At 47.2% G+C, this 25,420-nt stretch overlaps 1 protein-coding gene across 5 annotated transcripts in view; it reads right to left on the minus strand.

Annotated features, from left to right (window-relative positions):
• Positions 1 to 911: 911 nt before the first annotated feature.
• The window catches only part of LOC140911914 (class I histocompatibility antigen, F10 alpha chain), a 96,972-nt gene continuing 72,463 nt past the window's right edge, over positions 912 to 25,420 (minus strand). The window contains exon 7 of one of the 5 annotated variants that reach the window (XM_073346071.2): positions 912 to 2,057. In XM_073346071.2, coding sequence (XP_073202172.2) covers positions 2,008 to 2,057 — 50 coding nt within the window. In that variant the 3' untranslated portion in view covers positions 912 to 2,007. The other 4 variants (XM_073346069.2, XM_073346066.2, XM_073346067.2 and 1 more) reach the window with 4 other exon arrangements.

The raw sequence follows: 25,420 nt of genomic DNA on the forward strand, positions 1-25,420 counted from the left end.
GAGGCAGGGTGGGCTGGGGGGAGAAGGGGAGCCTTGGAAGGCATCTACGGACAGGGGTGCCAAAATACAGGTTTGCCCAGGGTGCTGTTTTCCCTAAGGATGGCCCTGCATGTGGCCAGCGCCAGGCGGGAGCTCCCCACATGCGAGAGGCTCAGGCATGTAGCTAACCAGTGCAGTGCAGCTGGATCAACGGCTGGGGACGCATGTGCTGCTCCAGTGGGGTGCTGCTCGGCGGGGGTGTGAAACTTGGCCATGCACAGGAAGTTCCTGATGGCTTTGCATATTTGAGGTTCCTGAGTGGAATTGTGGGACTCATGTGCCTAATCATTGCCCCCCGCACCAGCTCTTACAGCTTATCAAAGGCCTGGGCTATTTCTTCGTGGTGCAGCAAGGCCTGGTTGGTCGCCCTGGCAAGGTCACCGGTATTCATGTGGGCTGGGCTGGACAGGTCAGTGGTGACAGGAGCTTCTGCTTTGTTTTCTGCAATGAAGATGGGAACCTTTGCTCCCAAGGCGAGTGTGGACACTCAGGTGTTTGTGGTTCCTCCTGTGGTTCTGAGAGACCCACCTTACCCTCTGCTTCCCTGGCATAGGAACCTTTCACTGGAGAGGAGACAGCAGCTTTGGACTATATGCTGGGGAGCTGCAGATGGACAGCTCTGTGCTAGGTGCTTTGGGGGAGATCCGCACTGATGGGTGAATGGTGGACAGGGAGCGATTTTCTGGAATGTGTGGAACAGGCAAAGAAGATGCCACCGTGTAACACCCCGAAACAGTAAAGGAAATAGGGGCGTGAAGGTGCAGTGAATCTACCAAGGTGGAAGGGCAGGAAATGAATGTGATGTAAGCAAAGAAATGACTGAACTATGTTGCAGTTTTGATTTTATTAGGAATTGATGCTTGGGGAATGTTACATATTGACGGAAATATTGCAGACTGACTTTTTTTAGTAGAGTTGGACATTTGAAAAAAATAACACCAATTGATTAAAAAACGTTAACAAATAACATAGTGCAGCAAGAGCCAGATTAACTCTCCTGTGGGCTATTAGATTTTGTGGGGCTCCTGGAGGCTTGGAGTACAAGAGTGGCCTCAGGGCCAGGGCAGGGGATTGGGGTGTGGGAGGGGGTGCAGCTCCAGCTGGTGGGGTGGGCTCCGGGGTGGGGCCAGGCATGGGACGGGGGGTGAGGTTCAGCAGGAGATTTGGGGTGTGGTATCTGGGAGGGAGTTTGGGTGCAAGGGGGCTGTGGGCTGGAATGGGGGTTGGGGTGCAGGTTGGGGCTCTGGGCTCAGGTTGGGGTGCAGGAGGGGGTGCGGGGTGCAAGCTCTGGCTGGGAAGTGCTTACAGCTCTTGGTCAGCAGCACAGCAGGGCTAAGACAGGATCCCTGTCTGCACCGGCTCCGTACTTTTCTGCTCCATGATGTGGTTAGCTAATGGGAGCTGCGGAGCCAGTGCTGGGGACGGGGCCAGCATGCAGATATTCCTGAATGTCCCTCGCCTAGAGGCTGCAGGGGCACACTGGCGGGCCGGATGAAAAGAAGCAGTGGGCCCCAGGCCCTGGGCTGCAGCCCCTAAACCCTCTGCATTAATCCAGCCCTGAGTGCAAATGTAGGGCCAATGGAGCGCAGGTTGAACATAGTCAAAGTGCTGAATGAACCTCTGTTTGTGCCGATGGGCTCCCACTCTCGTGAAAGCTGGGTGCTAGGAGCTGGGCATAGAGTCATAGAGCTTAAGGCCAGAAGGGACCATCCGCTCACCCTTTGCTTTTCCTGGGGGTGGAATAGCGGGGGCAAAGCCCTGCTACTTGGGAGGGGGTGGTGTCAATGGAGACTGCACTATCCTGTATTCTCCCCTGGGTGCAGGACATGGCTCGATTGGGCGGCTGGTCATGATTTTGGCAACAGAATGTTCTCCCTCACAGCTGTTTGCATCTGCACCAGATGCATCATCTCACTTTCCTGGGCCAGGCGCTCCCTTTCCATCTCTTTCTGTTCACTTATGAGACTTTCACATCACTTCTGGAAACCTCTTCTCCTCACTTCTGCCTACAGGATCCTCTGCTGGGAGGAAACCACAATTTCAGCTATTAGTACCTGCTGGTAAATAGTAATACCTTTAGTTCTTTCTGCATATTTGATTCATTTATAGATATATGTTAATTATTCTATAGAATCTTTATCTTCAACACTGGTCTTGACCAACCAGTAACCCAGTCAGGAATGTATTCATTCTGCTGTATTTAATAACTCTAGGCTGCCTTCATGTCTGTAAAACTCTAGATATTCTTGATAACCATCTCCTTAACATATATATATAAAATGTTAACATAAGCATGTGTAGACAAGGGAAACTATAGGTTATAGAAGATGTTTTCTGTTCGGGAAATCAACATGGAAGCGTGATTGTGGAGTAAGAAAGACTGAGAGATATTAACTTCAAGAATTGTTAGTCCTCTCAGCTGTAAATAATCATGCCTTCACATAGAAGTCACGTAAACTGAGACTGTTTAAAAATGCCATCACAACATATGTTTCTGGGAGAATATTCTTGGCAACTAGGTTTCCTTTGTCTGAAACCCTGTATAATGATAGTGATATGAAAACTCTGGGAGAATGAAAACTGTGTGTCAGGACAGACACATATCCGACTCTTAGTCTGACAACAAAGGGTGGTAATGTATCTGTTTATTTCTGTATTCTGTATAGTGGTATGGTAATCTCCGATTAATAATCTCAGTTTAAATCATTTCAGTTGAGCCTGTTATTTTGATAATCTCAAATCATTAACTCAGACATGCAACACGTCTTTTCTCATCTTCTTTCCGTTCCCTTCAAGATTTGCCAGACATTCAGTGGCTGATAATGCCTCTCTATGCATGGACTGTTCATTGCAGGAGCTAGGAGAACTCAGAGCTATCAGAAATAGTTCTTGTCCCAGCACTCATCTCCATGGTAACCATGATAACATGTTGCTTTGGTTTCATTTTTTAAATCATAGAATCATAGAATATCAGGGTTGGAAGGGACCTCAGGAGGTCATCTAGTCCAACCCCCTGCTCAAAGCAGGACCAATCCCCAATTAAATCATCCCAGCCAGGGCTTTGTCAAGCCTTGTCCCATCTGCTTTTCCAGACTGGGCTGCTCTTGGAGATGGAAGGACATTTTCTACCTTACTTCACCCTTGAATAGGATGCCTGTACAACGGCTGGGAGGGGGTGGGGGGGGAAAGCAAGGGATAAGTTAATATTTGCAGGTGCACTTCTGCAGCCTGTTCTTATATTGGAGGATTTTACCTTGAGGTGTGTTCCAGAGAGGCAGCGAAGGGTCTTGTTCAAAAAGGCAATGGGTAAACCAGGAAGATTTGTAGCGTTGCTATTTAGTAAGATGGTGCCCCCAGAGCTGGTGCAGGAGTGGAGGGGAAACACCCACTGTCCTGCCAGCCCTTGTAGTGTGTGTCGTGCCAAAATACAGTACTGTCCGCCCCTTAGAGAAGAGAATTTAACACCCAAAGCACAAACAGCAGCGCAAAATTAATGGATTTTTGCAATATTTGGTCTGAACCCAAGAGGTTAACGATGTAGCCACAAATGCCTTATCTCTATGCATCATGAAATGTCTCTGTAGCCTCCCCTGGGCTATTTGCCTCCCATTAGAGTGATTGCTTGAAGCTGTAAAGGGAGCTAAAGGCTCAGGGCATAGATCACCCTGTGAGCCAAAGAACTTTCTCTGTTGCTTTTCCTCTTTCCCTATCTGCTGTTAACGCTATGTGTTGAATGTTTAACCAGCAAGGTGCTGCCCCCTTGCCCAGCGGAAGGATGTCTGTTGTTCATGGGAGACGGCAGATCTGTGTCCAACTTTCTTCTTTGTCAAGCTGATCCAGCTAATTCCTCCATTCAGTCCAGCAACACTGAACACAGTTAATGGCAGCTGGAGGCCCTGCAGATCTTTGTGGACTTGAAATCTATGGCACCCCATCTCTTAGTCCCACCGTGTGTCTGTGTATTATGGCACCCAGTGGCTATTGCCAGACAGGAGATGGACAAAGGTGACGGGCAGTAACTTGTGACAGGCAGACTCCGCTCTGTGAGAATTTGCTATCTGAAGTCCAGGAGCTGGGGACGGGTGGGTGGGATGTAGCAAATGCTGACAGCATAGCAAACGGGAGGATCTAGGTGCCAGTGTCTGCTACTGGCAGCAAATTGTGCCAGGGAGCAGTCTTGGGACGAGCCTCGTAGGAGCCCATCCCTAGTGCTGCTCAGCAGATCAGAGATTGAACTTCCTGGGTCAGACGCCACCCCTGCTGCCTTTATTGCCCTGGTTTTCAACCTATTTGTCATTGTGAGCCGTATACAGTATTACCTGTATGGCCCGGGGATGTCACATGGGTCGCCGTCGTGTGTAGACTGGGCCACAAGCAGCCCACAGGCTGCAGGTTGAGAACTTGTGATCCAGGAACCGGGCTGAGCTGCTGCTGCTCCCCAGTGGGGTGTGTGCGGGGGGCACCCTTCCCTAGCTCTCCTCTGTGCCCAGCTGGGGGGGAGGGGGACGTTCTCCGGGTGGGGGCTGGAACCAGCCCCCCGGGCAGCCCCAGGCTCTGCCAACACCAGCTCCTGAGCTGCAGACTCCAGGTGAGGGGAGAGACGTTTGGGAAAGAGCTGGGGCTGGGCAGGAAAGTGACTCTGCACCAATGGCCCCTCCTCACCTCAGCTCCACTCCCAGGCAGGGGTCTGCCAGTCCCAAAGCTGCTGCCCTCCCTGACACCCCCAGACTCTTACCCAACCCTCCTTCCTGGACAGGAGAGTGACTGCTGCTCCAGATTTTTAATCAGGGATGTGGGGAACCCAGGATATCTGCAGCGTGACAAGGTGAAGGAGAGAGGATGCGGGAGGGATGGCCCTGAGTTGGGGAGCTGTGGGGTTATGGGAGAGCCAGGAAGTAACAAAGGAGGTGATGTCGTCATCATGAAGAGATCGGATTATGAACAGGAGGCCACTAGACAACTCTCCCAACAACACATTTTACAGGCCACTATCCTCTGATCCAGTACCAAAAGAAACTACACCATCTGCTCAAGAAACTCCCTAAAGATACACAGGAACAAATCCGCACAGACACACCCCTAGAGCTCAGACCAGGGGTATACCATCTGCTTCCCAAGATCCATAAACCTGGGAATACTGGATGCCCCATCATCTCAGGCATTGGCACCCTGACAGCAGGATTGTCTGGCTATGTATGTCTGTCCCTCCTCAGGCCCTATGCGACCAGCACTCCTCGCTATCTTCGAGACACCACTGACTTCTTGAGGAAACTACAGTCCATCAGTGATCTTCCTGAAAATACCATCCTGGCCACTATGGATGCAGAAGCCCTCTACACCAACATTCCACACAAAGATCGACTACAAGCTGCCAGGAACAGTATCCCCGATAATGTCACGGCAAACCTGGTGGCTGACCTTTGTAACTTTGTCCTCACTCATAACCATTTCAGATTTGGGGATGATTTATACCTTCAAGTCAGTGGCACTGCTATGGACACCTGCATGGCCCCACAGGATGCCAACATTTTTATGGCTGACTTAGAACAACATTTCCTCAGCTCTTGTACCCACGTGCCCTCCTCTACTTGCGCTACATTGATGACATCATCATATGGACCCACGGGAAGGAGGCCCTTGAAGAATTCCACCGGGACTTCAACAATTTCCATCCCACCATTAACCTCAGCCTGGACCAGTCCACCCAAGAGATCCACTTCCTGGACACAACCAGGCAAATAAGTGATGGACACATAAACACCACTCTTCACCAGAAACCTACTGACTGCTATACTTACCTACGTGCCTCCAGCTTTCATCGAGAACACACCACACGATCCATTGTCTAAAATGAAACCCTAAGATACAACCACATTTGCTCCATTCCCTCAGACAGGGACAGACACCTTCAGGAGCTCTTTCAAGCATTCTTAAAACTACAATACCCACCTGGGGAAGTGAAGAAACAGATTGACAGAGCCAGACAGGTACACAGAAGTCACCTATTACGGGACAGGCCCTACAAGGAAAATAAGAGAATGCCACTGGCCATCACCTATAGCCCCCAGCTAAAACCTCTCCAGTGCATCATCAAGGATCTACAACCTATCCTGGAAGATGATCCCTCACTCTCAAAAACCTTGGGAGACAGGCCAGTCCTCGCTTACAGACAGCCCCCCAACCTGAGACAAATACTCACCAGCAACTACAACCACACCACAGAAACACTAATCCAGGAACCATTCCCTGCAACAAACCCTGTTGCCAACTCTGTCTGCATATCTACTCAAGTGACATCATCACAGGACCTAATCACATCAGCCACACCATCAGGGGCACATTGCACATCCACTAATGTCATATATGTCATCGTGTGCCAGCAATGCCCCTCTGCTATGTACATTGGCCAGACCGGACAGTCTCTATGCAAATGAATAAATGGAGACAAATCTGACATCAAGAATGGGAACATTCACAAACCAGTGGGAGAGCACGTCAACCTCCCTGGGGCCAGATGCGTTGCATCCGAGAGTACTAAAGGAGTTGGTGGATGTGATTACAGAGCCATTGGCCGTTATCTTTGAAAACTCATGGCGATCGGGGGAAATCCCAGACGACTGGAAAAAGGCTAATGTAGCACCCATCTTTAAAAAAGGGAAGGAGGAGGATCCTGGGAACTACAGGCCAGTCAGCCTCACCTCAGTCCCTGGAAAAATCATGGAGCAGGTCCTCAAGGAATCAATTCTGAAGCACTTAGAGGAGAGGAAAGTGATCAGAAACAGTCAGCGTGGATTCACCAAGGGCAAGTCATGCCTGACTAATCTAATTGCCTTCTATGATGCGATAACTGGCTGTGTGGATGAGGGGAAAGCAGAGGACGTGTTTTTCCTTGACTTTAGCAAAGCTTTTGACATGGTCTCCCACAGTATTCTTGCCAGCAAGTTAAAGAAGTATGGGCTGGATGAATGGACTATAAGGTGGATAGGAAGTTGGCTAGATTGTCGGGCTCAACGGGTAGTGATCAATGACTCCATGTCTAGTTGGCAGCCGGTATCAAGTGGAGTGCCCCAAGGGTCGGTCCTGGGGCCGGTTTTGTTCTATCTCTTCATAATTGATCTGGAGGATGGTGTGGATTGCACTCTCAGCAAGTTTGTGGATGACACTAAACTGGGAGGAGAGGTAGATATGCTGGAGGGTAGGGATAGGATACAGAGGGACCGAGACAAATTGGAGGATTGGGCTCAAAGAAATCTGATGAGGTTCAACAAGGACAAGTGCAGAGTCCTGCACTTAGGATGGAAGAATCCCATGCACCGCTACAGACTAGGGACCGAATGGCTCGGCAGCAGTTCTGCAGAAAAGGACGTAGGGGGTTACAGTGGATGAGAAGCTGGATATGAGTCAGCAGTGTGCCCTTGTTGCCAAGAAGGCCAATGGCATTTTGGGATGTATAAGTAGGGGTATTGCCAGCAGATCAAGGGACGTGATCGTTTCCCTCTATTCGACACTGGTGAGGCCTCATCTGGAGTACTGTGTCCCACACTACAAGAAGGATGTGGAAAAATTGGAGAGAGTCCAGCGGAGGGCAACAAAAATGATTAGGGGACTGGAACACATGACTTATGAGGAGAGGCTGAGGGAACTGGGGATGTTTAGTCTACGGAAGAGAAGAATGAGGGGGGATCTGATAGCTGCTTTCAGCTACCTGAAAGGGGGTTCCAAAGAGGATGGATCTAGACTGTTCTTAGTGGTAGCAGATGACAGAACGAGGAGTAATGGTCTCAAGTTGCAGTGGGGGAGATTTAGGTTGGATATTAGGAAAAACTTTTTCACTAGGAGGGTGGTGAAACACTGGACTGCGTTACCTGGGGAGGTGGTGGAATCTCCTTCCTTAGAAGTTTTTAAGGTCAGGCTTGACAAAGCCCTGGCTGGGATGATTTAATTGGGGATTGGTCCTGCTTTGAGCAGGGGGTTGGACTAGATGACCTACTGAGGTCCCTTCCAACCCTGATATTCTATGATTCTATGACACAGTGACAAACTTGAAAGTTGCCATACTTAAAAAAAACCCTTCAAAACCAGACTTCTGTGTGAAACTGCTGAACTGGAATACATTGGCAAGTTTGACTGTATCATACTCAGCCTGAATAAAGACTGGGAATGGCTCGTTCACTGCAAAAGATGTTCTCCCTCCTCTGGTATTCACAACTCCTCATCAACAGTTAGTAATGGGCCACATCCCCCCTGATTGTACTGACCTCATTAGCACTGGTCCTCTGCATAGTAATGCTTCACACCCATTTCTGTGAGCATATATTTATTCACCCGCCAAACTCCAGCTTGCACTTCTGCATCCAAAGAAGTGGGCTGAAGCCCATGAAAGCTTATGCTGTAATAAATGTGTTAGTCTTTAAGGTGCCACAAGAATCCTCGTTGTTTTTCCAGGAAGTAAAGTTATTATTTATATTATATATCTAATATTATATCATTAATATATAGAATCATAGAATCATAGCACTGGAAGGAACCTCGAGAGGTCATCAAGTCCAGCCCCCTGCACTCATGGCAGGTCCAGCGCCATCTATAACATCCCTGACAGGCGTTTGTCTAACCTGCTCTTAAAAATCTCCAATGATGGAGATTCCACAACCTCCCTAGGCAATTTATTCCAGTGCTTAACCACCCTGACAGTTAGGGAGTTTTTCCTAATGTCCAACCTAAACCGCCCTTGCTACAATTTAAGCCCCTGGCTTCTTGTCCTAACATCAGAGGTTAAGGAGAATAATTTTTCTCCCTCCTCCTTGTAACAACCTTTTAAGTACTTGAAAACTGTTATCATGTCCCCTCTCAGTCTTCTCTTTTTCAGACTAAACAAACCCAGTTCTTTCAATCTTCCCTCATAGCTCATGTTTTCTAGACCTTTAATAATTTTTGTCACTGTTCTCTGGACCATTTCCAATTTGTCCACATCTTTCCTGAAATGTGGTGCCCAGAACTGGACACTATGCTGCAGTTGAGGCCTAATCCACACAGAGTAGAGCGGAAGAATTACTTCCCATGTCTTGCTTATGACACTCCAGCTAATACATCCCAGAACGATGCTTACTTTTTGTTGCAACAGTGTCACACTGCTGACTCATATTTAGCTTGTGGTCCACTATGACTCCTAGATCCCTTTCCGCAGCATTCCTTCCTAGGCAGTCATTTCCCATTCTGTATGTGTGTGGCTGATTGTTCCTTCCTAAGTGGAGTACTTTGCATTTGTCCTTATTGAATTTCATCTTATTTACCTCAGACCATTTCTCCAGTTAGTCCAGATCATTTTAAATTTTCATCCTAGCCTCCAAATCATATAAATGATTAATATCACAGAATAAATGCCAACAGCCAGTGTTCCATACTGGGGATATGTGCTAATGTAAACCAGATTGATTGTGTAATGTTACACTCCATATTCTGTATGGAAATATGCTTATGATATGGATATGGCAGAAATGAGATGTACTTTATGCAGGATGGCTCATGGAAGATATAATTGAAAAGGTTACGATTTGTTGAATGTGATTATCCAATTTATGTGACTATATCATTTCTGTATCTGAAGTTAGAAATATTGACCATGTATCTGTATTTCAAATGGGTTACTTTGGGTGTCACTCACAACTAGACCTGCAGGTACAACAGTGACAAGCCAGACAGAAGACGGCCCATTCGCAAAGACAGTGGACTGTGAAAGGGCTTAGTCTTCCTGTGGATGCTCCAGACAGCTTGAGAGTAATGGCTGCCACAGTCCTGCAGAGACCTGGGTCTGAGTCATCTGATACTGGACCCTCCCCCCTTTCGAATGCCAGTGTTTTTCCACTGGAAGACAAAAGGTTCCCACTATACACAAGAGCTATATAAGGCAGGGGAGTGACATCCTTGTGGTTTTCCTCTGCCTCCCCACCCAAAGAGACACTGAAAAGCACCTCGAAGCAAGAACTGAACTGGGGGAAGAAGGGTTGAGCCCAGGCTGGAAGGGCATCTAGCTTGTGAGCAATAATACCGGAAATCTCAGGCTGCAGACAGATGTCACTGGCTTTCAAGACTTTGTATAATCTGCCTGTGACAATATTGACGGTGAAAAAATATTATTTGTAGCCAGTTTCTTTAGTGAATCAAGCTTAGTTAGTAACGTATTTTGTTTTATTTGCTTAGTAATCTGCTTTGTTCTGTTTGCTATCTCTTTAGCCACCAAAATTCTGCCTTTTATAGTTAATGCAATTTATTTTGTTTATTATTAAACCCAGTTTATGTAATTTCTAACTGGGGGGGGGGGCAAGAAATCGTCCACATCTCTCTTCACATTAAGGAATAGGGCGACATTTTATGAGCTTGTGCTATACAGATATTTCTATACAGTGCAAGAAAATATTATTTTGGGTTTATCCCCCAGCAGAGGTGGGCAGGTGAGTGCTGGGTGAATCCTCTCACACGGAGCTGACTTTAGTCTGTGGCTGCAGTGGGGTGTGGCCCTACCTGTGTGTGTTGTAAGAGACCGGAGAGCCGAATTCAGCAAAACAGGGAGACGGAATCTAGGTTGGTGGAACAGGAGGCACTTAGTGAAACCCCCAGTACATGGGGTGGGGGGGTCCAACCCATCACAGATTGATTGTAGACAGATGTTTGAAAAACCTGTGAGATAGCAAAATAATTGTATTTTCTGAGATCAATGCAAAGGAGTCATGAAATCTTTAATTTTTATAAAAGTTTATTGATTTTGCAGAACAAGCAGAACTAACATTGTCAGAATGAAGAACACTAGAATGAAGTAATAGAAGAGTAAAGCATGTGCTACATAACAAAACCAAAACTTATTAACATAGCATTACCATTTGTAGCATATAGCATAGTGTTAACATTCATATGCTACCCCTGAGGGGATTCTGTGCCCCCCAAAATAAAAATTCAGTGCACGATATTGTAAAATTCTGCATCTTTCATTTGTCAAAGCAGCACAATATAATCATACCATTTTTCAGTTGTTTTGGTAATTTATTTCAAAATAGCTGTCAACAATACAGACAACAAAACAGATTCAGGAAATGGGTTTTGATAAACAGATTGCTTACCAGGCACATCTCTAGGGCTCCACAGGGCAGATGGCAATATTAATATATTTCCATATATGTCAAGCACAGAAGGATATGTTTACCCAGCAAAGAAAACCCTGTGGCTGTGTGGTGTTTAGATGTTGCTTGTAATTATTAGAATTTGGAGCTCTGGCTGTTGGGAGTCTGAAAGGATAGGAAACAGGAAGGAGAGGGGAGGAGTTGAGAGGCTGGAAGAAAGCTACCGAGGGTGCAGCAGCAGCTTGGTAAAGAGGTTTCCACTTTGAAAATTAAGTCCTGTTGCTTGTTCGTACCTTGCCTGGTTTATACAACATTTTGGCAACGAGGATGGATCTTCTGCCTCTGAACCCACCTGCAGCCTTTCTGCAACGCTCAGGTGAGCCTCCAATTTATTTTACTACCTGGATCCATAGGTTTGAGATTTACCTGCTTGCAATCAGTGCTACAGAGATTTCTGAAGTAAGAAAGCTTGCTCTGCTAATCCACTGCCTTGGAGCAGAAGGGCAGTGTATATTTTACCCTTTTCCTCTTGCAGATGATAAATATGAGACTACACTCACTGCATTAAAGAATTTTTTTGTGCCAAAAGTGAAAGTAGTAGCTAATCACTACAGATTTCACCAGCATAAGCAGAAACCAGGAGAAACGATAATGCAGTATATTGCTTCCCTGAGGCGTCTGATTGTAATTTCTGACTTTAGGGATATGGCAGATGGGATAATTAGAGACCAGCTCATTGAGAAAACAACCATGCTTCATGTAGGAGAACGCTTACTTCTAGAACCACAACTGACACTAGAAAAAGCAATAACCATTGCTACTCAGATTGAGTCAGCTACAGCTGAAGCCAAAATAATGAGCATGGATACAGGAGGCACAGTCCAGGCTGTGACTCCTTTGCAGAAAAGTTCACTACCATCACAGACACACAATTGCAAAGAGGAAAACTAATGAAAAACCAATGAATCAACAAATTCAAAATAGAGTAAAAGCATGTTTTCGCTGTGAATCCCCAAAACACCTTGCAAGCTACACAGGATGTCTGGCAAAAGTAGCTCAGTGCAATCATTGCAAAAAGATTGGACATTTTGCTAAAGTATGTCACAGTAGCCAGTTCAATCAACAGGTGCATGCAGTTACAATACCAGATGTTACTGTGCTAAGCGTGGACAAAATCACTACTGCACATATTCCAGAACAGATCAAGTGCACTGTAAATGTTTCCGCCATACCCTCAGGCAAACCACACTCTATCCAGCTAATGTTGGACACTGGCTGAGCAGTATCTATACTACCTGATTCCATCTATCTGCATTACTTTAAAGATGTGCCTCTGACTGAACCCAAACTTCGCTTGGTGTGCTATTTGAAAAACCATGTTCCAGTACATGGCTGCCTGCCAGTAATAGTTACTTTTGGTCATTGCTGTGTAACTGCAGAGTTCTACATTCTCCACACAGGCACTCCTATCCTTGGCAGAGATGTATTGGCTGCTTTAAATCTCAGGGTAGTTAATGGATGAATTGATCTTCCTCAGCAAAGCACTCTTGCGGCACACACACCAGTTTCAGCTGGGACCCAGCACCAGGTTGAGGAGAAACTCAGCTGTGCTTATGGGTTTCTGCATAAAGTTAAAATGCAGAATAATGTGATGCCTGTACGACAGAAGTTACGGCACTTACCATTTTCAGTCAGGGAAGCTGTTTCAGAGGAACTTAGAAAACTTGTTCAAAAGGACATTATTGAAGAGATCAACTCCTCAGAATGGGTTTCACCGGTCGTAGTGACGCAGAAGAAGGGTGGAGGCATTTGCCTTTGTGTGGACTTAAGGGAGCCAAATAAAGCTATTGTAATTAACAGCCATCCTCTTCCTCACATAGAAGAAGTATTTGCAGAACTCCGTGGAGCAAAGATGTTTTCTACTCTTGATTTGCAGAGCATATACCACCAGGTTATGTTGCATGAATGTAGCAGAGACCTCACAGCATTTATTACACATGAGGGACTATTTCGTTTTAAACGTGTTCCATACAGTCTCTCATCTGCCCCAAGTGCCTTTCAAAAAATGATGTAATTGATTCTGAAGAATCAACATGGAGTTCAGTGCTATCTGGATGACATTATCGTGTTTGGAAATACTTCTGAGGAGCATGACAATAACCTGCAGTCTGTACTAAACTGTATCAGCAAAGCAGGCCTCCAGATCAGTAGGTCCAAATGCAAATTTAGACAAACTGAACTCTCCTTTCTGGGGCATTCAATTTCACAGGCTGGACTAAAACCTGATCCAGATCATATCCTGGCAATTTCAAATGCTGCTCCTCCAACAGATTTGCAAACCTTACGTTCCTTCTTGGGTCTTACCTCCTGGTATACAAAATTAGTTCCCAGTTATGCTTCTGTCATTGAACCGTTAGGGGAATTACTACGGAGAAGTTCAACCCTTAGTGTGGACGACGGATGCACAAGCTGGTTTCGAAACGGTGAAAGACTTGATTGTACATAGTCCAGTACTTGCACTATTCAGTCCTGTATTACCCACAATTGTAACTGCAGATGCTTCTGATTATGGACTTGGGGCTGTTCTCACACAACTGCATGAGGACAACACAGAGAGGACTGTTGCATTTGCTTCAAGGACACTAAGTAATGGTGAGAGAAATATTCTACAATTGAAAAAGAAGCACTTGCTTGTGTCTGGGCTACTGAAAAATGGAGAACTTACCTGTGGGGCCGCACGTTCAAGTTGCGCACAGACCACAGCCCTTTGACGACGTTGCTCACCACGAAAGGATTGGGAAGAGCAGGATACTGTACTGCTCGATGGTCTGCAGGACTACTCTCTTTCAATTATGAACTGGAATATAAGCCTGGAAACCAAAATGTGGTCGCTGATTGCCTTTCTCGCCTGCCTTTGCCTTCACCAGATGGTCCACCGGAGGATGAGGATGTCGTGGTTGCGCTTATTACAAGCGCTCTCACTGCAGTTACAAGAGAACAATTTCAAGCTGCTTGTTCAGCGTGTCCAATTCAACAAAAACTACGGGAATTTCTGACAAAGAGATGGCCCAGTCACCCTAAAAACCTTGATCCAGTTTTGCTGCCTTATTTTAGAGTTTGGGATGAACTTTCTTTGTTTGATGGCTGTGTGCTACGAGGTACACACCGGCTCCCTGTGCCAGAAGAATTACAGTCAAAACTCATACACTTGGCACACAATACTCATCCAGGAAGTGTCCGAACCAAACAACGACTACGGGATCTGTATTGGAGGCCAGGGATGGACTCTCAAACTGAAGCACTCATAAAATCCTGTGTCACTTGCCAAATGTATGATAAGACAGCAGTGACATGTACCCCTCCATTATAGCCTGTTCCTCTTCCTGCATCTGCATCGGAAAAAGTGGAGATTGACATTGTAGGTCCCTTTGATACTGCTCCAATTGACTGCCATTAAGCCATCACTTTAATAGACTATTTCAGTAAATGGCCTGAGGTAGCATTTACATCACAACTCTCTTCTGCTACAGTAATTAAGTTCCTCTCTTCAGTTTTTAGCAGGGAAGGTAACCCCAAAGAACTGGTTTCAGATAATGGTAGTCAATTTACTTTCAATTTACTTTGAAACTTTTCTAGCAGAGAGGAACATTTTACACAGAAGGTCATCCCTATATTACCCTCAAGCCAATGGGGAAATTGAATGGTTTAACAGAAGTTTGGAAGAGAGTTTGCAAACGGCTAAACTAGAAGGGTGATTGCGGATACCCTTCACTATTGATTTTCTTGCAAGCATAGCAGGCTACATGACATACCACCACGCAAAGATCACCCGCAGAGTTACTGCGTGGGAAACAGATGAATACTAAACTGAACATTGCCGGATTGTTAAAGGCACGACCTGATGCCCCAAAAGAGGATGATGTGAGAAAAACAGTTGAACAGAACCAAACAAAGTCTAAGGCTTTCATAGACAAGCGGCAGGGTGCTAAGGAACCAAAGTTTGAGTGTGGTTCCTTTGTTAGAATACGAAACCCTGGAATTTTACGCAAAGGGGACCATAAATTCACAGCTCCTCTTAAAATCATGGAGAAGAAGGGACCTTGCACCTATCAACTTTCTGATGGGCGGGTATGGAATGCTTCTTATCTGGCACCTGCCTATGCACCAAGAGGAGATTATGCCAACACCCAGTCTGCATGGGATGACTTCACCGTAGTACCAACAGAACAAGACATTGCACTGCACCCGGGGCTTGACGGACGGCCTGTCAGACCCAGACGACCACCTGTCTGGACCAGAGACTAGGTTATGTAGTATCTCCAGCGTTTTCAGTGTCATATTTCTGCCAACAGTATAGTGTCTTGTTTCATACTTGTTCCTGTGGTTAGAACAATAATGTTTATTTTAATTGGGAGAGTTTCTTAACAGAGGAGGGAATGTGGTGTTCAGATGTTGCTTGTGATTATTAGAATTGGGAGCACTGGCTGTTGGGAGTCTGAAAGGACAGGAAACAGGAAGGAGGGGGGAGGAGTTGCGAGGCTGGGAGAGAGCTACAGAGGGTGCAGCAGCAGCTTGGTAAAGAGGTTTCCACTTTGAAAATAAAGTCCAGTTGAAGCTTGTTCGTACCTTGCCTGGTTGATACAACAGGCTGGCCCATGCCAGCTGAGTTGACTTAGGCTTCTGGGGCTTGAGCTATGGGGCTGTTTCATTGCTGTGCAGACTTCTGGGCTCAGACTAGAGCCAGAGCTCTGAGACCCTCGCACCCTGTAAGGTCCTAGAGCCCGGGCTCCAGCCCCAATCCAGCAATCTGCACAGCAGTGAAACAGCACAAGGGCCAGGCCTGCCACAGAATCACCTTTGGACCCTGCCTGCCCCTCCAATGCACAGCTACAGACTAGGGACCGAACGGCTAGGCAGCAGTTCTGCGGAAAAGGACCTAGGAGTGACAGTGGACGAGAAGCTGGATATGAGTCAGCAATGTGCCCTTGTTGCCAAGAAGGCCAATGGCATTTTGGGATGTATAAGTAGGGGCATAGCCAGCAGATCGAGGGAGGTGATCGTTCCCCTCTATTCGACATTGGTGAGGCCTCATCTGGAGTACTGTGTCCAGTTTTGGGCCCCACACTACAAGAAGGATGTGGATAAACTGGAGAGAGTCCAGCTATGGGCAACAAAAATGATTAGGGGTCTGGAACACATGACTTATGAGGAGAGGCTGAGGGAACTGGGATTGTTTAGTCTGCAGAAGAGAAGAATGAGGGGGGATTTGATAGCTGCTTTCAACTACCTGAGAGGTGGTTCCAGAGAGGCTGGTTCTAGACTATTCTCAGTGGTAGAAGAGGACAGGACAAGGAGTAATGGTCTCAAGTGGCAGTGGGGGAGGTTTAGGTTGGATATTAGGAAAAACTTTTTCACTAGGAGGGTGGTGAAACACTGGAATGCGTTACCTAGGGAGGCGGTGGAATCTCCTTCCTTAGAGGTTTTTAAGGTCAGGCTTGACAAAGCCCTGGCTGGGATGATTTAATTGGGGACTGGTCCTGCTTTGAGCAGGGGGTTGGACTAGATGACCTCCTGAGGTCCCTTCCAACCCTGATATTCTATGATTCTATGATTCTATGATTCCATGCTGGGTGCACCGAGCTAGCAAATGAGAAGGACAGAGTCTCGCACACATGCCCAGTCCTGCCCCCAATCCAGGTGCGGGCAGGCAGGCTCAGTCTGGCAGGATCCAAGTGGGGAAGGGCTTAATATGGGGTGATGCAGATGTGCAGGGAGAAGGTTCTGTGTGGGGCACTGTGAGTGCAGTTGCCTCAGTGTGGGTGTGGGGGGCATCTGGGTGCAGGGGGAAGGGGACTCTGCAGGGAGCTCCGGGGAAGATGATTGGGGCTTGGCAGGCATGTCTGGGTACCGGGGACTCAGTGGACGGATCCGGGCACTGGGGGAGCTTGGCGGGGTGGTCCAGGTGCAGGGGGGTGGGTAGAACATTGCATCATGAGATACCTGCTCAGAATGCGGCAAAGTAATTTAACAACATCACAACACCAGACGCACTGGTTCAGAAGGGAAGTTGTTTGCTTGTGCCCTGTCTCTGGACTCATACAGGTGTGGTAGAAAAACATAGACAGGAAAACCTGTCCTGTGCAGACAAGGCCTAAGATCAGAGTTTCTTTCCTATTCTCCTTTAGATGAAACCACCTGGATTCCCTTCCTAGCGCAGGGGCTGTAAGTACACTGTGAAGTTCCTTTCACTCGACATTACCACGAGTTCATAAAAGCAGCCAGTTAACTGTCTAACAGACTCTCTAATTATCATTTTTGTTCCATTCTAGGTTGATCAGGTATTTTGAGATACCAGGGAATTAGATTCAATATCTTTTCTCTGTCATGACTCTGAAGTGAACATTTTGATATTTTTTCTGATAAGTGCCTTTATAAAAAAATGAAGTAGAAAGCTAATCAGAAAAGAAACATATTGTAGTTAATGCATCTGGATTCTAAATGTCTGCGGATTAATCCCCCAACCCTGCGGAGTAGGTACAAGAAATGTGGTCATGGATTTCACATTCTTAGTCCAGGGCTTTGTAGAGGAGACATGTATAATGAAGGAGAACTACAGACCCATGACAGTGGCAGTGTGTAACTCTAAAGGGAACAATCAGCACTTCAGTCATCTAGATAACCCGTCTAGATCTAGGAATGCATGGTACCTGTAGGGAATAAACAGCAGAGCCCTCCTAGGCTCTGTAATTTAAAAGAAACATGTCAAGAGTCTTTCCTGAAGGTCCCGTCTCACCCCATGAAGGCCCATTTTCGCATTATTCTCCTCTGGAGATGAATGATTCTGAGAAACTCAGACCCATGTTATTCCTCCTCGTGCAAAGCAAGAAAATCACAAATAAACCATCATCCCCACTAAGCCTTGGTCACGGCATTGCATTTCACACCTAGTGGACACCATTATTGCTCCTGAATGTATCCATTTTATTAAATAATTTACTGTCAAGCATAAATGAAAAGTCACAGAGAATAAGATAATAAGGTTGTAGCTGAGTGGCAGCAAAAGTCTCTTCTGTTCTCTATTGGTGCTCATACCATGTTCCTCCCCACAGTGTCTGAGCACCTTTCAGTAGTGTGATAAGCAACCTTCTGTCCCATGTTTTTTGTTCTTTCATCCTTTCTGGGGGAGAAGCGTGTGCAGTGGAAGAGTTCTGCTATGTTTGTTGCGATAAGTGAGCGTGTTGATAAGTATTTATACTAGAGAAAGCAAAGTCCAAGCACTAGGAGTAAATGATGGTCAGGTTGGTGACGATCCTTAGTTCCTGTGGGAGTTCATTCCACCACCTGAGACCGGCCACAAAGACAGTTCTCTCTCCCGCACAAATAAACATTACACTTATTGTGGCCTGTTGCATTGTGCTTGAGTAGCAATGAAAGTTGCTGTGTGTGGTCTTCATCACAGAGCTTTAGGAAGTTTTTATATAACCTCGGCTGAGGCCATGGAGCACCCAGAAGACAAGGCCCAAGATCTTGAACACAATTTGATATTCGGTGGGCAGGCCATGTAGGGAGTGGAGGACAGGCGTGATATGTTCACAGGAGCTTGTGTTGCAGAGAAGATGCACTGCAGCATTCTGCACTAGCTGAAGGTCCCCCAGCACTGATGGTTTCATGGCCACGCAGATCACATTGCTGCAGCCCCGCTGAGGGGTGACAAAGCTGTAAGTAACTGAGGCCAGATTTTTGTCTGCCAGGAAGGAACAGCATCTCCTAGCCAAGGGGAGATGATAGAGACCATTACTTGTGGATGCTGCTATGTCAGGGTTAGTGTTAGCAAGTGCTCCTCGACTATGGCCTGAACTGACAAATTGTGTTGATGGAGGAGCTGATCAGAGGACATTCAGAGCTTCTTGAAAAATCATAAACAAATCCCATCACAATGTGGGAATCTTATCTCAGCCTCTTGCCCTACACGACTCTGTTCCAGGAATGTGATTTATTCTCTGCCTTATAACCATTGCATATCCGCATTACATGGCCACTCCAGCCTGGCCTGATGCTCCGACGTTCATGGGAAATGGCAAAGATGATATTCACTTGGCGAATCCCTAGTCAGGGCACTTTTAGGATTTCTTGCCTGTGTGAATTCTCATCCCAATGTGCGGAAAGAATAGCAAATATCTCAGGCAACCCAATTGACTTAACAGGAAGGCCAAAGCAGAATTGGAGTTGCAACTAGCAAGGGATGTGAAGGGTAACAAGAAGGGCTTCTACAGGTATGTTAGCAACAAGAAGAAGGTCAGGGAAAGTGTGGGACCCTTACTGAATGGGGAGGCAACCTAGTGAGAGATGCTGTGGAAAAATCTAAAGCACTCAATGCTTTTTTTGCCTTGGCCTTCACAGACAAGGTCAGCTTCCAGAATGCTGCACTGGGCAGCACAGTGTGGGGAGGAGGTGACCAGCTGTCAGTGGAGAAAGAACAGGTTAAGGACTATTTAGAAAAGCTGGACATGCACAAGTCCATGGTGCCAGTTGCAATGCATCCGAGAGTGCTAAAGGAGTTGGTTGATGTGATTGCAGAGTCATTGGCCATTATCTTTGAAAACTCATGGCGATCGCGGGAGGTCCTGGACGATTGGAAAAAGGCAAATATAGTGCCCATCTTTTTAAAAGGGAAGAAGGTGAATCTGGGGAACTACAGACTGGTCAGCCTCACCTCAGTCCCTGGAAAAATCATGGAGCAGGGCCTCAAGGACTCCATTTTGAAGCACTTGGAGGATAGGAAGCTGATTAGGAATAGTCAACATGGATTTAGCAAGAGCAAATCATGCCTGACCAACCTGATTGTTTTCTAGGATGAGGTAACTGGCTCTGTGGATATGGGGAAAGCGGTGAAAATGATATACCTTGACTTTCGCAAAGCTTTTGATACGGTCTCCCACAGTATTCTTGCCAACAAATTGAAGAAATATGCTTTGGATGAATGGACTATAAGGTGGATAGAAAGCTGGCTAGATTGTCGGGCTCAACGGGTAGTGATCAACGGCTCCATGTCTAGTTGGCAGCTGGTATCAAGCAGAGTTCCCCAAGGGTTGGTCCTGAGGCTGGTTTTGTTCAACATTTTCATTAATGATCTGGATGCTGGGTTGCATTGCACCCTCAGCAAGTTTGTGGATGACACTGAACTGGGGGGAGAGGTAGATATGCTGGAGGGTACAGATAGGGTCCAGAGTGATCTAGGCACATTGGAGGATTGGGCTCAAAGAAATCTGATGAGGTTCAACACGGACAAATGCAGAGTTCTGCACTTAGGACGGAAGAATCCAATGCACCGCTACAGACTAGGGACCAAATGGCTCGGCAGCAGTTCTGCAGAAAAGGACCTAGGGGTGAGAAGTGGACAAGAAGCTGGATATGAGTCAACAGTGTGCCCTTGTTGCCAAGAAGGCCAACAGCATATTAGGCAGGCCTGGCTGTGTGGGGAGCTGGAGGGTCCCAGGCCAGCATGCAGCATTCCCCCGACAACTGGCCTCTAGGGACCTGACAGCAGATCCCTCCGCTGGGCTTTTCCCTCTCTACTGATGACTCCCAGTTTGTAGAATTTTTCTGGGAAACTTCCCCAGCCAGGCTGAGTTCACCCCCAGCTCCCTAGGGGAGACCAGTCACCACATGGCCAGCTCTGCTCTGGCTGCTAGTCCAGGGCTGGCCTGCAGGGAGTGTGTCTGGACGCTCGGCTAGGAGACGACATTTTGGAGTTTAGTCCAGTTCTGTAATCTGCACCTTGAGCCCTGCACCCCTGGGTGGTGAGGGGAAATCCCGGGACAAAGCCGCCTGACTCGGGCCTGAAGAGACCTTGCCAGCAGAGATCAGCCCCTGGGCCGTGACCGAGGAGTCCAGAGTCATCTCTGAATCCGAGGATCATTCATGGAGTTTGTGAATGCACCATCTTTTAGTTAGTCAGTCCGGGAATTTGTTTTGGGGACCCCCTACTCCTTGAACTGTGTCCTCAAGCCAGGGAGTACGGGTTTGGGGATTTTATCACCAGCTGCATATTAAACCTGTGGAGGGACTTACCACCTCCTCCCGCTTGTGAGTCCTTTGGGCTGTACTGAACCCAGTCAGCCACCCTGCTAAACAACTGCAGAGAAGATATCGTGGTCATAGGTCATCAAGGGCCCCAACAAAGTACGCATACCAACGGGACACTATTCTTACATTTCCTTCATCAGGTCACGTGACTGGGGAAAGTCACGGGTATTGTCAGCGTGGGCACGAAGAATAGTGTTTTACCCTGTTATGTTATATTTGTCTCCTGTTTAATATAATTACTGTGTTGAGTATATTCTATGTATTTGTGTTATTTCTTGGAAGTCTCCAACTTTCTGGCAAGTAAGTGGGGGTTACCCTGTGGTTGGCATTTTCCTCCCAAGCCACCTTGGGGACCCTGCCAGGAAGGAGTGAGAGTGCTGGAGCCACCGCCAAATACATTCATAGGGAAACATAAAGAAGATACACCCTGCTGGGTGGGTGGCGGGATCCAGAAGAACCCAGACCTGTCCATCAAAACTGTTCCCAGATTAGCATGAAAGAAGGTAACCGGGTGGAGAGGGGGCACGACACTAATTCAAGAAACAATAGATGGAGACAGACAGAGGAGCACAAGGAAGCAATGGGACAACACTGGTCAGCACGATCAGCTGTGATAACAGGACACCAGCAACTCACCATAGTCAGGTTTTTTGCAGACACCTTGGAGGGATTTGAAGGAGGCTAATAAGGTAGCCGTGCGGGTGTTGATGGGGGCTTCTGCCAAGTGTGGGGGGCAGCATGGGGGATGGGAGTTACAGCTGTCGTGGTGAGCTGAGAATTCTTAAAGACTCAGCAAGATTTCGACAGAACGTCAATGTGAGAACCTACAGAGAGGTCTGAGACCAAAATGACACCCAAGTTATGGGCCTGAGTGACAGGCAAGAGGCTGGTGGTGCCCATAGTGATTGAGAAAGGCGGTAGCAGGGAGAACTGGGGGCGGGAGGTGGGGGTAGATTAGGAGCTCTGTTTTTGCCACATTTATCTTGAGACAATGATGAGACATCCACAAGGAGACAGAGACATAGGCCGAGATTTTCATCTGGAGAGAAGGAGACAGGTCACGAGCAGAGGTAGATCTTTGAGTCATCAGCACAGTTGTGGAGTATATCAAGGGCCTCTGCCTTTTCAAAGAAACTCGGGTCACTGCTGGGACAGAGCTGGGCAATGCCTGGGCAAGGGGAGCAGCCCAGGGTATGATTGTTTTTAAGAACTACTGGGACTAAAGGCATGTCTACACCATTAGCAGCTACAGGTTTACAGGGTCTTTTTCTTTCATCCACCTAGGTGCCTTCAGTGGGGGTTAGGTCAGCCTATCTGTCACACAGGCCATGAATGCTTCAGAAGCTTAGGTTGATCTAAATTTTAGGTGTAGACGCGGTCTCAGAGCAGGTGACTTCCCCCAACTCTGCAGAGAAGCAAAGTGAAAAGGCTGCACCTGGAGCTAAAGGAAGGACAGGTGTGAGGAGACAAGTCTTAATGCGGCTGTTGCAGACACACAAAGAGAGTGAAGATGGAGCTGAGAACTGCCTGGTGTCTTGGGGCCTTGCTCCTACCCATATGGACTCTGCCTTGAGCGTCCCTTTGCCAAACTAACCTACAAACCTTCTCCTACTGGATTCCAGGGGATTAATAAATGCTCCTTTGTTCTCAAAGGCTGTTTTGCAGAATACTGACTGGGTTCCTAAGACAGTGGGGCCAGAACCTCAAAGGGATTTAAGTGCCTCGTTCCCATTGAAATAAACAGGAGCTGGGAGCTGAAACATCACTGCGGATCTGGGTGGTAAAGTCTGCACAAGAAGGTAAACAAAGGTGGATTCTCTGTAGGTGTAAACGGTGGGAAGCAGGAGGTGCTGGAGGCCAAAGGCCCAGTCCCAGAGTCATTCAGGCTACAGGGCCTGTCCTTGTGGGTCAGCATGAATCTTGGGGCCTGGTCACTCCCAGGAGCCTGTTTAAAGGCTGAGCAGAGCACAGAGCCTGTCAATCTGTGACGGACAAGCCGGTCAGCCCCCTCATCCATCCATGCCCCCGTTCATGTTCCCCTTCCCCCCACCCGCCATCAGAGCCTCCAGTGCCCTGTACTGGGGGAGCTCCTGGAGAGCTGTAGCTAGTTCCCTGTCTGGGGGAGCCAAGGGGGGGTGCAGAGCTGTTCACTGCTGCACCCACACAGCGTCAGCTGCATGACTTCCCCTCCCCCGATGTGTGGGGGAGGGGGAGCGTACGGAAACCTACATGGGGAGAGTAATTGCCGGCTGAGAGGTTCCCACAGCTTCCCCGCCAGGAAACCACCCAGATCACGGGTTCCTCTCACTGGCCTCAGACAGCTCCCCCTTCTCCCCATCTCACAGCCCATGGACCCCTGTGTCTCAGTTCCCCCTCCCACGGTGCTGAGCCTGCCTCCCTAGGGCCTTGTCTGTACCAGGAGAAGAGCTGTTTTCCTGCCATGTCTTACACCAAACGCAGTGACTAACAGGAGCTGACATCTGAGTGAAGATGAGGTAGGTGTCAGTTTAACACGAGTTAGCAGGTCAAGTTAAAGACAAGGCTCCCCGCTAGGCTGTCCCTTGACCTGTTAACGTGAGTGGAGATTACACATGGCCTTGTCTTCACTAGGATTTTAGCCCATGTTCCCTGACACACTGTGAGAAACACCTCTTGTCTAGTGTGGACACACCCTACACCAGCAGACTGGCTGTACTGAGCCAGGCTGAGAGCACCAGAAAATGGAAGTAGCCAGCCATGCGATACCTATTGTCTTCCCTTTGTGTAGAATAATGAATTACTGTCTTGGATCAATTTCCCACTAAATCATCCTAATCTTCCCCAAGACAAATCCCACAGGGCTGTAGCCTCCTTGCAGACTGAGCACCAGCCGTATCGATCTTCAGCTCAGTCCTGCAGATGGTTCCACAGGAAGTTCAGTCTATGTTCTTCGCTGGCGATCTTATCAGACCCCTGAAGCCTTTGGCCGCTCTGTGTAGTGCCAGGGGTCCTTTGTAAACATGCTTTGGGAATCATTGGTCCTCTCTCCTCATAGATCCCTACTAGAAAATGGCCGAAACCAAACCAGTGCTGATGGAAGAGATTGCTGGGGTCAGCTCTAAATATTCTCACTGCTGACCTTGATGGCCACTTAGGTGATGAATGCAGGTTGCCCCCTTCACACTATTTAGCGTCATATTAAAATAAATAAATAAATAAATACAGATCAATGTGGCCCAATTAGGGTTAGAATGAAGAAGTGGCTACTAACATTTCAAGTTTGCACCTTCCCCCAATTCCAAGATATTGAGGACAGAAGGCCCCATTCTGATCATCTCATCTGGCCTTTGAGAAAGGCTAGGTTAGGAAAGTGAGACACGAGGGGCCCTTTTAAGAAATGATTGGTTTTTAACCCTATATTTAGCTAATTTTCCCCCAGAAAATACAGCTTCCCTGTGAAGTGTTGTGCCGGAGCTGGAGTTTCTGTGTGAGGATCACACTGTGGTAGAGGCAGGTCAGTCCTGCTCTTTGTGCATTTTCCAGTACACGACTAATGACCCCGGAAATAGGAGCTGGAGTACAGGTCTGTCAGGAGGTTGTTGCTGCCCTCTGCTGGCTCCAGGACGCTTCACACCCCACTCCCAGCATTCAAGATCCCTCTGCCCACAGAACTGTCCTTTATCCTATGTTTACCATAGTGGCCATGGGCATGAACCAGGGTCCCATTGCGCTAGGCGCTGTACAAACAGAGAACAGACTATCCCTGGTTTCTTCATCAGGCTCTATTAAACTGTCTTAATTGCATTATAGTTTGACCAGCATTGGCTGTGATAATGAAAGTGAAAGCCTTGTTATAATGGGGGCTGGGAGGCAGGAATTATGGGGAGAGCTGGTCTAAACCTTGAATTTCTATTTTATGGGGAATTTTAACATGTTGAAATTTGCTTTTGATTCAATTCAGAATGAAAATAAATTTTTTTTAAACTGCCACTGAGAGAATTTTTTAAAAAAGAAAAAAAATCATTTTAGAAAATATAACAATTTTGAAATTTCATTTAGTTATTTTAGTAGATTATTTTTACATGATTTCTTGTATTTCACGGCTACTACTCGCATATCAGAATAGACTATGTAAAACATTCTCTTTTATAAAATCATTAAGGGCAGCTGCTACTTAGGTACCAGGGGCCCTAAAAGGGAGCCAG

This window comes from Lepidochelys kempii, chromosome 5, assembly GCF_965140285.1.
Source record: "Lepidochelys kempii isolate rLepKem1 chromosome 5, rLepKem1.hap1, whole genome shotgun sequence".
In the NCBI taxonomy this organism is placed as follows: Eukaryota; Metazoa; Chordata; order Testudines; family Cheloniidae; genus Lepidochelys; species Lepidochelys kempii.